Consider the following 13,182-nt stretch of genomic DNA (forward strand, 5'->3'; position numbering starts at 1 on the left):
CTTATGAGAAGCTTGTTAAAAAAAAAAAACAGTGAAATCTGTGCGAAACGAAACTATAATTGCACACAAACAGTTACAATTGTAATCAATTTATACTCGAAACTAACATGTAAAATACTATAACCATGAAAAAATATGGGTGGAGGTCTATATAATTTACATATCGATGCTGCAATAATAATCACTGGAATCCCCCCCCCCTCCCCGACCCCATTGGGTCGAACCACTTAGTTCTGGATTTTAAGGTGTTGGGGTTCTAGATATGTGGCCCGGATAGTTTTGACATTATCGTTATGCGGCCCTACTCACGAATTGAGTTTGACATTGCTGGTCTATAGTACCTGTTGAGGAGATATATGCGTGTGTGTGTGTGTGTCATAGAACATCACTACTTCCAAACAAACTTGATGTGGCTCTTACAGAAACATCTGTTTTGGAGTGGAACGATGACGAAAAGTTTACACTGGCCTCCCCGATGGTGCAGTGGTAGCGTCGTAGCCTTGTTATCAAGGGGTTCCAGGTTCGATACCCGGTGGAGGCACATAGTGGTTCGGATTCAACTTTAAACTGTAGGTCCAGTCCCGCTTAGCCTTACTGTGCATAAAGTGGGCTTAAAACACTAAATCAATCAACCAACAAAACGGTTTACCGTTTCTTTGCAAATCTTCAATTAATGTAAAATTTAGTATAAAAACATAATTTTTGCTGACTTTCTAACTTGAGATTTAAAGACAAATTATTACTTCGAATTCTTCATTAAAAATAACAAAAGTGATATAAAATATTGGATAAAATTCTTGCCTTCGCTGAGAATCAAATTAGAGATGTACAGGTTAGGAAAGTGGAGGGAGGATTTCCTGGCGTCTTCCCCTTCAATGTGAACGGTGCCTCCTTCGTTCTACATTGCATTCAAAATAGTTTCAGATATATTTTGCATCCCCTATAGCATAATGGTAAAGGTGACCCTTGTAATTTAAAATATCCTGAGTTTGGTATCCGGTGGACGCCTAATAGTTAGTTCAATCCCACTATAAATAAAGATCCAGTCCCGATTAGTCTATCTGTATATAAAGTAGACTTAAAACAGATTATCATAGGGTTGGCGGCGATTGGTGCAGTTAGAGAGAGCCCCCTCTGCTCAATCAAAATTATGAAACATAAACTTTTCAGTCAGTAAAACCATCGTGGTACGAACATTAAAATTTTTGTTTCAATTACATATTCGACGTTGATCTTGTCCAGCAGATTACCAATTGTGATAACTTTTCTCTTCGTTAAAAACTACACAAGGAAACAAGTTGAAAACGTAAATTGGACAAGGTTTCTTCTCTAGAACTGATTTTTAAAAGACCATGTCTTAGAGAAGCTCTGAAGGATATTCTATTCTTAAAACGCCAATCAGAATAAGGGATCAGCACTTATGTATATTTTCTCCCGCAGGCACGTGACCGGGGGGGGGGGGAGGGTGAGGCTGAAGACCGTTCCGAAATCCTACAAATATGTAATTAAAATAGGGTATAGCGGTGATTAATTTTACTTACATTAAACATCTTGTACAATAACTTGTAATATACTGAGAAATTCATCTTCAGGGGTTCTATTCCCCACTTTTTCGCCCTTAGATGGCAGCTGCTGATAAGGGATGAGCCTTCCCCCCGAAATAAAATTCTGGCTACGGCCCTGCTGTTCTGCATCGTGACTGTATGGTCCGATGCATCATGGTTTGAGCTCCGTCTACGGGACGCGCGCAGGTTCGAGTCTCTTAGGGGAAACGTATCAACTTTTCTCCTGAGATTTCGGCCTGTGTATAGGGCCGGTTGCCACCCACCATCGTGAGGAGATTGGGAAGCTATGAATGAGTCACGGAAACCTACAACAAAGATTAGGGGTTCGTCGTGCTGACCGCACATAACTGGTTGGACTGGAAGTGAGGCCTACAGTCGGTAGGTGGGCTCTGGCCCTCAGGGGCTGTAGCACCACGGGTTTACTTACGTATATTGGCGTAACCAAGTGTGGGTCCACAGAGGCTCGGCCTCTCCTCGAAATTCTGTCACTTTATTTTGACCAATTCACTGGGATTTTTTTAAGAGTACTTTGTAACACGTATAGTGCTGATCTTGAAGATCATACTATAATTAGTTGGACTGAAATTTCACTTGGCAAGCAATCAATTAACATTGGGAAAAATCACAATAGGAGAGAGCAACTAATGTGATGCAGGAACTGGTCATATGTTTCCACAGGGGATTCCCATCATCACTGAGAATTTGTCCCCACCCTTGGCCGATTAGCCGGCCCCGTGGCGGAGTATTTATCTCATTTCGCTACGACGCCAGTGGTCCCGGGTTCGAATCCGGTCTGGGCATACGTGTCCTTCGTGAGCGTCTCTTCATCGATTACATCATATCATCATTAGCCAAGAGTGGCAGAAAGGCGAAGTAAAATAAACAAAATCAATCAATCTTGGCCGATTAAAGCTGCTGTGAACTCCAACGATGAGAACTCTGCAAAGGGACTTAATTCAGATCATAACAAAGAAAACTACTTCATCAAAGTGTATGTTCAATATTATACTATTGTTTCCTGACATCTTTGTTACTACTGTACATTTTGTTACATTGTTTTGTCCGTCTTTCTCCTTTTCAGTTTTTCCATATGTTATAACGCATGTCTACGTTTACCCTTTTTAAATTCCAGGTAGTTTCGCTCCTGCCCATCTCTAATAGGGACTCGATTCGTTAATAGTTGAAATAATAATTGTTACTAATTCTTGCCTTATTATTATTATTATTATATTGATTTTGTATAAAAAAACACCCCCTTCAAAGAAAAATACTTTCTTTCAACTGATATTCTCTACCGCCTTCTTTACTCTCAATTGATAAAATTCCAACCTCAACAAGAAAATTCAACATAATTATAGTAGCCACTGTAATCAACCAAATTTATTCAATCAAAACTTTAGTCATGAATGTTCTGTCTCTGGAGCCTGCCACTCGTCTCGCTCCATGCAAGAGTCAGCCAGCAAGCAGAGAAATGCGAATTGCTTTGCCAGTGGAGAAATTTTAGCCTCCGAAACCAGAATTAAAAGAAACAGGTGGGTGTCCTTTTCCTGGAAACCTCACTGCGGGAGTCACGCGGAGGGGAGGGGGTGGTGAAGGAAGGAAGGTTCTCTGGCCTCAGGCTTAGGACAGCCGAAAAGAATTCCTAGTCCTCTGATATGTCGCTAGGTGTCTCTGTATCGCATCGGGCCAGGAAACTACTTTCATGCCAACCTCCAGCCCACTCTTAACGTGCTACAGCATGTCTTAGGAGGGTATGCCAGTATTTGAAAAGGTAAGTCCTTTAATTCCAGTATGTTGTGCTTTCGTGTATGTTTTACTCAATCTTCTATCAAGATGGGCATAATTTTCATGTTCATTTCTAATAGTACAGATTTCACTATTTTTTATGAAACAAAAGAAATATGACGAAATACAAAAAATAGCTATACTCCTCCGGTGAATACAAAGCAATCCTTCAAAACGAAAGCTTTCAATAAGCTTTTTTGCAAGTAAGAAAAACACAAAAGATCTGATAAGAAACGTTGCGAGGTTACTTTCTCGGCTCCGTTGTTATCCTTCTGGTCTCAGTTAACAAGAAGGATTAGTTAAGCTTGCTATCACACTGTATGTGAAAGGAAGGCGCTTTCTATAGTTTGGGAATGACTGATATGTCTTTCTTAACAGAGAACTATACAAATTGTACCGAATCTCGGTTGAAAATGCTCGTACTCATCTCAATCATTAATTCATTGATTGATATATTTTAATTCGCTCTTCTGCCACTTTTGGCTAATAGCGAAGATATCTCGAAAAATAGGTACAAAAATGTAAAAATGGTACAAAAAACAAAATGTAAGTTATTGCGCGTTAAACAACACAACATCAGGCAGCCATATCTTTCGGTATGTCTGCTACTTGTAACAGGAAAGTAATTGCCAAATTTTCACATACAGTACCTTACATTTCAATTTACGTAAAGTCTCTTCGACAGTAAATATTGATATACGTAATTCCTATATCGAACCGTAGTATCTTCCAATTTTTGAAAAAAAAAAAGAAATACAATTTTTGTGAAAAACACAAAAATTATTAGAATTACGAAATTGGAACTCTCACTACAAAAAATAAAAAAAATGAAGTTCATATCTTACTTACCAAAGTAAATTTCTTTTATGTAATTTTTTCAAATGTCATATTAAAGTCTCTAACGAAACCGAGATTCTCAGATGTTAAGTCTTTGTCTCGTCTCGAGTTTTACAAGGTCGTTTCGGTACCATCTCCAGAAATTACAGAACGTGCTTGTTTGATTGATTGATTTGCTTTATTATACTTCGCTTCTTGTGCAACTTTTGGCTAATTTGCGAAGATGGGGATGAGTGATGATATGATGAAATTGATGAATACACTCAGAAACATCCATACCAAGGCCGACATTCGAACCCGAGACCCCTGGCGTCGTAGCGCAATGTGATAACCATTTCGGCACGGGGGCTTGTTTGAAAAGCACCCTCCCAGTCCCAAGTATTCGATCTCGGTCAGCACATATCTGCTTCATTATTCTTGTAACGTCATCTAATCATTAATCGTTTTTATAGTCACGATTAACCTAAAGACCAGAAATTATATATTATATTATAAGAGCATTCCCTGACATTCGCTACGAGTCTCGGCGGCAAGCGGCCTGGCATCAGCGCTTGTCTATCCCGGCGAACAGGTCCGCGACAGTCGCTTATATTAAACCTCGTAAAAAAGTTTAGAGTAACAGGGTCAGTTCTGAATAAAAGTGGAAAGAAAAATGGGGAAATAAAGTATGCAAAGACAATCCGCACACCATCCGGGAGTTAAAAGAGAAAAATCGGGAGAGTTACAATAGACGAACTTGCACAATTTCCTTCGGAGATGCCAGGAATGTGTTGCAGCAGAGGGACATCATTTTCAACACCTTCCGTAGTCAAGGTTAGTACATAATATGAAAACTGTAATTTTAATAGCCGACTCTAGCGACTGTCGCTGACCCGTTCGCCGGGAAAGACAAGCGCTGATGCCGGGCAGCTTTCCGCCGAGTCTCGTAGCGAATGTCAGGGAATGCTCTTATATTGGCGATGTTAAAAGCGCATAAAATACACAAGCATTAAACGTCTTAATAACATTATATCTGGGGAAAATGCTCTCACTGGAAAGTGTACATAAGTAATCTTTGAACTGAAACGAGATACCTCGCGGGGCCTTCCCGATAGCTTAGTGGTAATTTCGATCTCCGTGGTGAAATGGTTAGCACAGAGAGCTACGATGCCACGGTTCGAATCCTGGGTACATGGATATTTATGTTTGTCCCGGATGAAAAAAACAACAATAGAGAATGAAGACAAATTAATGTGAAAAAGATCTGAAAGAGAAATACAAGAGAAAACTGTTCTTTACGGGTTTCCCTTTTATTTCTAAAAAAATCGTGGTAACGTAGACACGTTATAATCAAGTGGTCCCGAGTTCGATACGTGATGGAGGCATGCGAGCAGGATTGGCAAAGTAATTTACTCGTTACGTTTTTTACATAAGTTACGCGTAATTTACTTCGCTCACATGTAAAAACTAATTTCCTTTCTTTAATTAGTAATATAAAAACTACTTTAATTATATTACATTTTAAACTTTAATTTTGTTACATATTTCAGCACAAAAATCATTATTTTCTGAAGATTATTTATACAGCCACCTCACGCCCTCACTAACAGATTTTTAAAAATGGAACTGTTTTTTTCACATATTAAAAAACAAATGAGAACCGGCCAGTGTGCGAATTAAGGGGGGATGCTGTGAAAATTATGCAGTTTACACTTTCTAGTGCTAGTGTATATGAATAAATCAGAATCGTCTCAATTGCTACTTGCACTGTATTACAAATTGCTTACCTGTTACATCCTTTCGGCAAGCTCGTCTTGGTTTGTGTACTTCGAGTGACGGACCACTATTCACTTCGTTGCGATCTTCATTTGATAGGGACGCAGCAGAGCTCATGCCTCCCCGATCTTGAAAAACTCAATAACCCTTGTAGCAGTTAGCAACAGCACACTCCTGTCTCCCCCATCGCGACTTTACCAAAACAACCAGTGTTGCCAACTAGCAGATTAGGAAAAACACTATTTATGGTTAAAATTCATGAAAATGTTGGTAAGTTGTAGGCGTCCCTCGTGACGGAGTTCGTGCTAGTAGGGCGTCTGGCTGCCACACGTGTGATCCAGGTTCGATTCCCGTGGCGGGAAATCTCGGGCAGTGTCATCCCGCCTCCCACTAATTAGTATGTGAGTGTGATGTTGAACTTCAAATTGTTTAAATTTTATTAAAAAAAATGCTTCTCGTAACTTTTTTCCTCTTGATAAATAAATTACAGTAGATATAACTTTGACAAAGTTACTGTATGTCAATTAATGTTTTGGAAAAATAGGCAGTCTGCATTATAAAACAATACGAATAGAATACTATTGTAAGAAGTAGGAACGCAGTTGAGAAAATATGACGCCAGTCAGATTATCAATTATTGCAGTTGGAATCAGTGACGACGCTAAAGGGAAGGGGGGAGGGAGGCGGGCGCCCCCCAGTCAGACACTTCGGTAGAATGACAGCACTTCGTTCCTACGCGTCAGCAAAAATTTGATGCGGCTGGTGTTATGTTACATCCGGTCGTAGCGGGCCACGAGCGGTTTTATTGTTGAGTCAGCAGAACGTGTCTGATCACGTTGAAGACATCGGAAGCGGTGGGGGGAGGGGGTCAATGGATTTGTCACGTTGTTTCTTGATGTATGCTAACCTAACACGTGCATATGTTTGTGTGTGTGTGTGTGGAGGAAATGCGCGCGCAACCATTGCGTATGATGGAAAGACATGAAGAAATGATTTAAAGATGGCGCCGAAGGTGCTGTACCCCCCCGAAAGCTTAGCGGCTAAGGTTATTGCTCTGTAAAACAAGAGGCGTCGAGGGTTCGATTCCTGATAGAGTCAATATTGATCGATTGATAGATTGAGTTCGTTTTTTTAAGTCCGTTTTATGCACGGTAAAACTAATCAGGATTGGACCTACAGTTGAAAAGTGGTGATTCGGACCACTATGTGCCTCCACCGAGTATCGAACCTGGGATCCTTTGATTACAAGGCGACGATGTCAATATTGAATGGTCTCGATTAGTCTGTGTGTAAATAAAGGCAACAAAATGGTTGAGTTCGAAAATCGAGTTGGGTTAGTGGTTAATGTTGTCACCTGGCAATGAAGAGGTCGCGGGTTCGATTCTCTAGGTAGTTAAATTAGGCCAATTGTTTAGTCCCGCCATTATAGGTCCCCGATTAGTCCATCTGTGCATAAATAGTGTTTGAATAAAATCAATATGGTGGCCTTGGGTTAGTGGTTATTGTTGTCGCCTGGTAATGAAGAGGTCGCGGGTTCGATTTTCTAGGTAGTTAAATGAGGCCAATTGTTTTGTCCCGCCATTATAGGTTCCCGATTAGTACATCTGTGCATAAATAGTATTTCAAATAAAATCAAAATGGCGGCAGCGTTTTGTGTTTAGCGGCGGCGGCGCGGGGCGGGGCGGAGCGGGGCGGCGCGGCGCGGGGGTGTTTTTTATTCCGCGAGATGTTTTAACCAAGTGGTTGAGGGTTCGATTCCCAATGTTGGTGAAAATTGGATATTCAATTGTATTTGTTTAAAAGTTCCGATTAGCTTTTTGTGCACAAAGAGAAAATGAACTAATTGGAAATAGGATGTTTATGCTGTAATGAAAAGGTCCCCGGGTTCGATTCACAATGTCAAATTGGCTGATCATGATGTTGTTTTTTAAAAAAAAAAAAAAGAAGTGTGAATAAATTAGAATCTGTTGTTTTGCCGTGTGGAGCCCCAGTAACGATTATCTTAAATGCATAAAGAGTAGGTAAAATAAGCAAGATGGCCGTCACTATTGTTTTGTGATCAAAGAGGAGTCACAGGTTCGATTCAATCAAAGGAGGCAACATTCTATGTTTCAATTCCATGTAAAAGTCTAAAGTTATGTTTCGATTAACCTCAATGCATAAAGAGGAATTAAACAAAAACAAGCAAAATGGCGACAGATGTGATAAAAGAAAAATTGAATTAGTTTTTTTATAGTGACAAGAAAAAATAGCGAATCACTGTTAGAAATAGAATGAAAATAAAGATACTTGCCTTTGCGTGTCCAGCGCTGTGCAGAAAAGCTCTCATGCTTTATCTCCGACAAGTCCACAATACACATTTTTTTTTATTGTATAGTTAATTATTAATGTTGTTATTAACACAGATTCTTACCAGTGTGAAGAAAAGCTCTCATGCTTTATCTCCGACAAGTCCACAATACACACTTTGTCATTATATAGTTAATTATTAATGTTGTTATTAACACCGATTTTTACCAGTGTGAAGAAAAGCTCTCATGCTTTATCTTCGACAAGTCCACAATACACATTTTTTCATTATATAGTTAATTATTAATGTTGTTATTAACGATTGTTACCAGTAAAAATATAAACCATGAGGATTTTTAAAGGGGTGATAAATGAAAAAAAAGCCAAGACATATATTTTATCCCTGTTTATTACCAATATTTACAAAATTCAAAAGAGCCGCACACACACACACACATACATATGTAAATTGTTTATATTGTGTCACCAGTTTATCAGCATGTTATTTAACAAGTTTTTATTCTTCAAGTTTGTTCACTCACCCACATAAGGAATTGTGTCACTATCATATCCATTTTCTGCTGCAACCACTGAATTAAAATGTTTCACTATTTTTTCCACAAGCATGTTCTCGCAAAAAAGAAACACTTCTTTGGAAAGTCTTTTTCCGTCGATGTTTTGTATAGACAAAGGCTCAGGTTTTGTACATCCATGTAGATGGGAAAGCACAAACTTCTCCTTATTACATGCATGGACAGGGGAAATATCTGTGCAACCGAAACATTGTTCGCGAAGGTCGAGAATGCAAGATTCCACACAGTTTCCAAAATATGATTTCAGATACGGCGACACTGTTTCACACATAACTTTCGCATGCTCGATGCACACAAATATCTTCATAAAGTTCCGCCACGAACTTTCTGCGATGAACACTATCTCCAGGGAACCGTAAGCTGTTTTTTTCCTTATAATGATCTGACGACGATTGTACAGTGTGGTTATCAGCAATTCATGTTGCTCACTTAGTGGGTAGGAAACACGAGGCTGCTCACCTGGAATAGCGATGTAATTGTCGATTACTGGAAACAATTCCTGAAGAGCGTGCCACTCCTGCAACTGTAGTTCAACACCGGCCGCCCCGCTTCTGTGTAGCCTGACCACAGGTTGGAAATCCAGATGAGAGGAAAGTCCGATTGAGATAACCTTTGTTTTCGAAGCATTCAAATAGTAGACGTGATCAAATAATATCGACTGGCGTATAAGACTAGTTACTTGTTTTTGTTCTTCAGGTAAATGCTGATCGCTCTCTTTCTGAAGAACCCCCTTGAAATTAGTGTACGGTTGAAATCTTTTTTTCAGCGGCATCGAAATAGAGGATTCCATGACTAAGAACTGCGAGATACTGCATGTCGCAGCGTGCAGATATACATTTGAAGAAATGCGTGGGTGTGTTTTTGAGACGCATGCGCGCGTAGCAAACCAAGCATGTGCTGGACAAAAAAGGTGGAGGGGGCGGGGCGTTACAAAGATCAATGGTGAGAGAAAAATCAGCAGAATATCATAAACGTCATATTGAGGAAATATTGGATAACAAATATTAATTAATTTAATTAAAGCATCAACCGCATTGTCGATCTGAAATTAGGTTTATAGACAGGGGGCAAAATGGAAAATATTGACGGTGTTCTAGTATTGGATTGTTTCTGTATTTCCATCGGTATAATCCTCCACCACATTTGAAGCATACTGTTTTATCCTCTTTTTGAATGTAAAATAATCCTGCTTCGGACAGAGCTTCTACAAACGGGAATTCTTTTGATTGGCAGTTTCTGAAAGAGGACAATCTAGCATTGAAAGATCCCATCTCTGGATATTGCGTCATTGTTCTGTAAAGACACAAAACAAGATAAAGATTATAAGTAAGCTGTTGTAAACTGTAACGCTACAAAATTATTAATATACTATTAGGACTATATGTAACTTGTATAAAATTTCAAACAGTATTTACTGTCAATATTTTCTAGTATACGTACCGAGTATTATAAATTTAATTTACGAGTCAGCAAATAAGTTGTTATAATATTGTCGTTTTTTATCGGTACTGGGAATAAAATTTGATATTTATGCATGGGTTTACCAGAGGCTCTATGGAATAAATACAGAAAACAGTAATGCCCACAGTACACAGACCCGTAACTTTGTATCTGATGAGTGTTGTACGTATAGAATTTAGAGTTACTTTCCAAAAATCGCAAATGGTTATGCACATGTGGAGGTTTTCCGTAACTATCAAAAAATTCCCCCCGGGAGTTACTGTCTATGTAAATTGCTACCCAGTGCTTCCCGGGGCTATCTTTGGGGTCTGTATTTACAATCAACGCTGCTGGTAGTTCCACATGTACAGGTAATTCATTAGCTGCGAAAACCCCAACATGATGATTGTCAAAGGCTCTATTTGATATTAACCCGTGAAGCAAATTTAAAGTCGACAGCATTGCTGGACACTAAATAGTAATATTGTGCAACTCACCTTTTTATACTTCAAAGTAGACGGTACACGTCACAGTAGATTCCAGAACCAATTTGATCTGGGCCACCAAGCTGTTTATCGTTGTTGAAACAATGGAGAGCTATCTAACACAACGCTGATGCTCGGAATATATAGGCGGGGTTTACAAACGCGCATGCGTACAATGCTATCTGGCATTTGTTGTGCTGTTGTAAAATGAATTTTGTACTATAAGAAAATTGTCTGTATCTGTGTGTGTGTGTATATATATATATATATATATATATATATATATATATATATACAGACACACACGCATATTTATTTATTTATTTATTGATGAAGTGTGTATATATATATAATACAATACAATATAATATATATATGTAATTTGAAGATACAACATATCAGTAAAATCTAACAACTAGAAAAATATTCATAACATTCGACTTTTATATTATATGTAATTTAAAACATTCTTCACAGTTTGAGAAATGGAGTGCTTGTGGAAACACCCGTTCTCTGCAATATTGGCTGGTCCATCAGGATGTGGAAAGACATATTTTGTGAAGCATTTTCTCCAGTGTTTACCCCAAATGGTAAATGTAAAATTCAACAATATTTTGGTGTGCTACGGGGAATGGCAATCTGCATACAATGATTTCCCTGGTTTTGTACAATTTCGGGAAGGAATGCCTAATATTGACCAATTTGTGCCAAATTCTGGACCTCATCTTATTATTATCGATGATCAGATGAGGGAATGCAATCAAAGAGTCACAGATTTATTTACAAAAGGGTGTCATCATCGTGATATTAGTCTTTTCTTTATCACTCAAAATCTATTCCATCAGGGAAAAGGGAATAGGGATATATCTTTAAATAGTCATTATATTGTATGCTTCAAAAATCCAAGAGACAGAGCCCAAATTAATTATTTATCTAGACAAGTATACCCGGAGAATCCAAATTTTATAAAAGATGCATATTACAATGCCACCGCTGAACCCCATGGATATTTGCTGTTTGATCTGAAGCAGAACACTCCGGAAGAAGTACGTTTTCGGTCGCGGATATTTCCCGACGATGATATCAATTATGTATATATTCCTACAAAAAAAGCAAGCATAATCACTAGTCGTTTATTCTGTCATCATGGCTCCAAGAGTGAAACACGCTAAAGTGCTCCAAGTTTTGTCGGATGCTAAACAAGCTCTTCGCACAGCGATATTACAAGCTGCTGATTCTTCCTTAGTTAATTCAATCTGTGAGTGTTGTTACAATGTTCTAAAAGGGAATGTTCCTCTTTCAACACCTCAGAAAACAAGATTGAGCCGGTACAAGAAGGTGATACGTAATCTCTCTGCCAAAGGACACTCTGCAAAGCAGAAGAAACAGATACTAGTGCAACACGGAGGATTTCTACCTGCGTTATTAGCCCCTTTAATAGGAGGTGTGTTATCAAGTTTATTTAAGTGAAAAAAATCTGAACATGGAGCATGCCAAAAAAATGGTTATAATACCTCAAGAATTTATGGATAACATGAGACATCCTGTTATGTCTGCACCGTCTACATCCTTATCGCAATTGGATCAGGATATGCAAGTAATTTTGAATCTCAAAGGTCTTTCGGATGATGAAAAATGGAATCGTTACAGTATTGTGCTCCAAAAATTTCTGTCTATTACTCGAAAACAAAGAGAACCTGTGTCGCTACCGATTACAGAATCTACTGAGAAGTTGACTGATATGAAAGAAGAAATTCTAGCTGCTACACCCAGCATGTATCGTAGAAAAGCCGAACTGTTGTATGAACGTCTTTTACATAATAGTAATATTGATTGGGATAAATATGGGGCAGTTTTTATTAACAATAATAAAATTGAAGGCTCAAATATTGTCGATCTAGTATCGGATATAATTCGACCACGAAAAACAAGCAAACCTGCTGGGTGGCAACTATTCAATAGAGCTCTGGCGTTATCTCATATTCCTCAAGAATATATTGGAAACCCCCGGAGACAGGAGTTTATTCAACAGATTGTTTTTGGCAACCCCGGACGCCATGTTCCGCTGTCCGGAGCTAACCAAGAAGAGGCACAAGAATTAACAGAAGAAGAAGAAGAAGAAGAAAAGGAACCAATTTCTTTTGTATCATCATTTCCAGGGCACAAACGTAAACGTACTGTTCCAGTTTGGTCAAGATACAAACCATGAGCGAAAAAATATTAGAGAATATCTGGTACAATCCATCTCATCCAGCATCCTATTCTACAGCTTCAACACTATGGAAAGCTGTAAAAAAATCCATACCATTGTCAACAATCAAACATTGGTTGACAAAGCAAACTGCATACACTTTGCATAGACCTGTAAAGCGTCGATTTCCGAGAAACTTTTATTTTGTGCATAATATCGATGACCAATGGCAGGCTGACTTG

General features: G+C 38.7%; 1 protein-coding gene across 1 annotated transcript in view; it reads right to left on the reverse strand.

Annotated features, from left to right (window-relative positions):
• The window catches only part of LOC145986654 (scavenger receptor class B member 1-like), a 45,262-nt gene extending 39,142 nt beyond the window's left edge, over positions 1-6,120 (reverse strand). The window contains exon 1 of the mRNA XM_083120928.1: positions 5,954-6,120. Coding sequence (XP_082977054.1) covers positions 5,954-6,059 — 106 coding nt within the window. The 5' untranslated portion in view covers positions 6,060-6,120. The remainder of the gene's footprint in view (positions 1-5,953) is intronic.
• Positions 6,121-13,182: the final 7,062 nt, after the last annotated feature.

This window comes from Lepisma saccharinum, chromosome 4 (genome assembly GCF_977018435.1).
Source record: "Lepisma saccharinum chromosome 4, izLepSacc3.1, whole genome shotgun sequence".
Lineage (NCBI taxonomy): Eukaryota > Metazoa > Arthropoda > Insecta > Zygentoma > Lepismatidae > Lepisma > Lepisma saccharinum.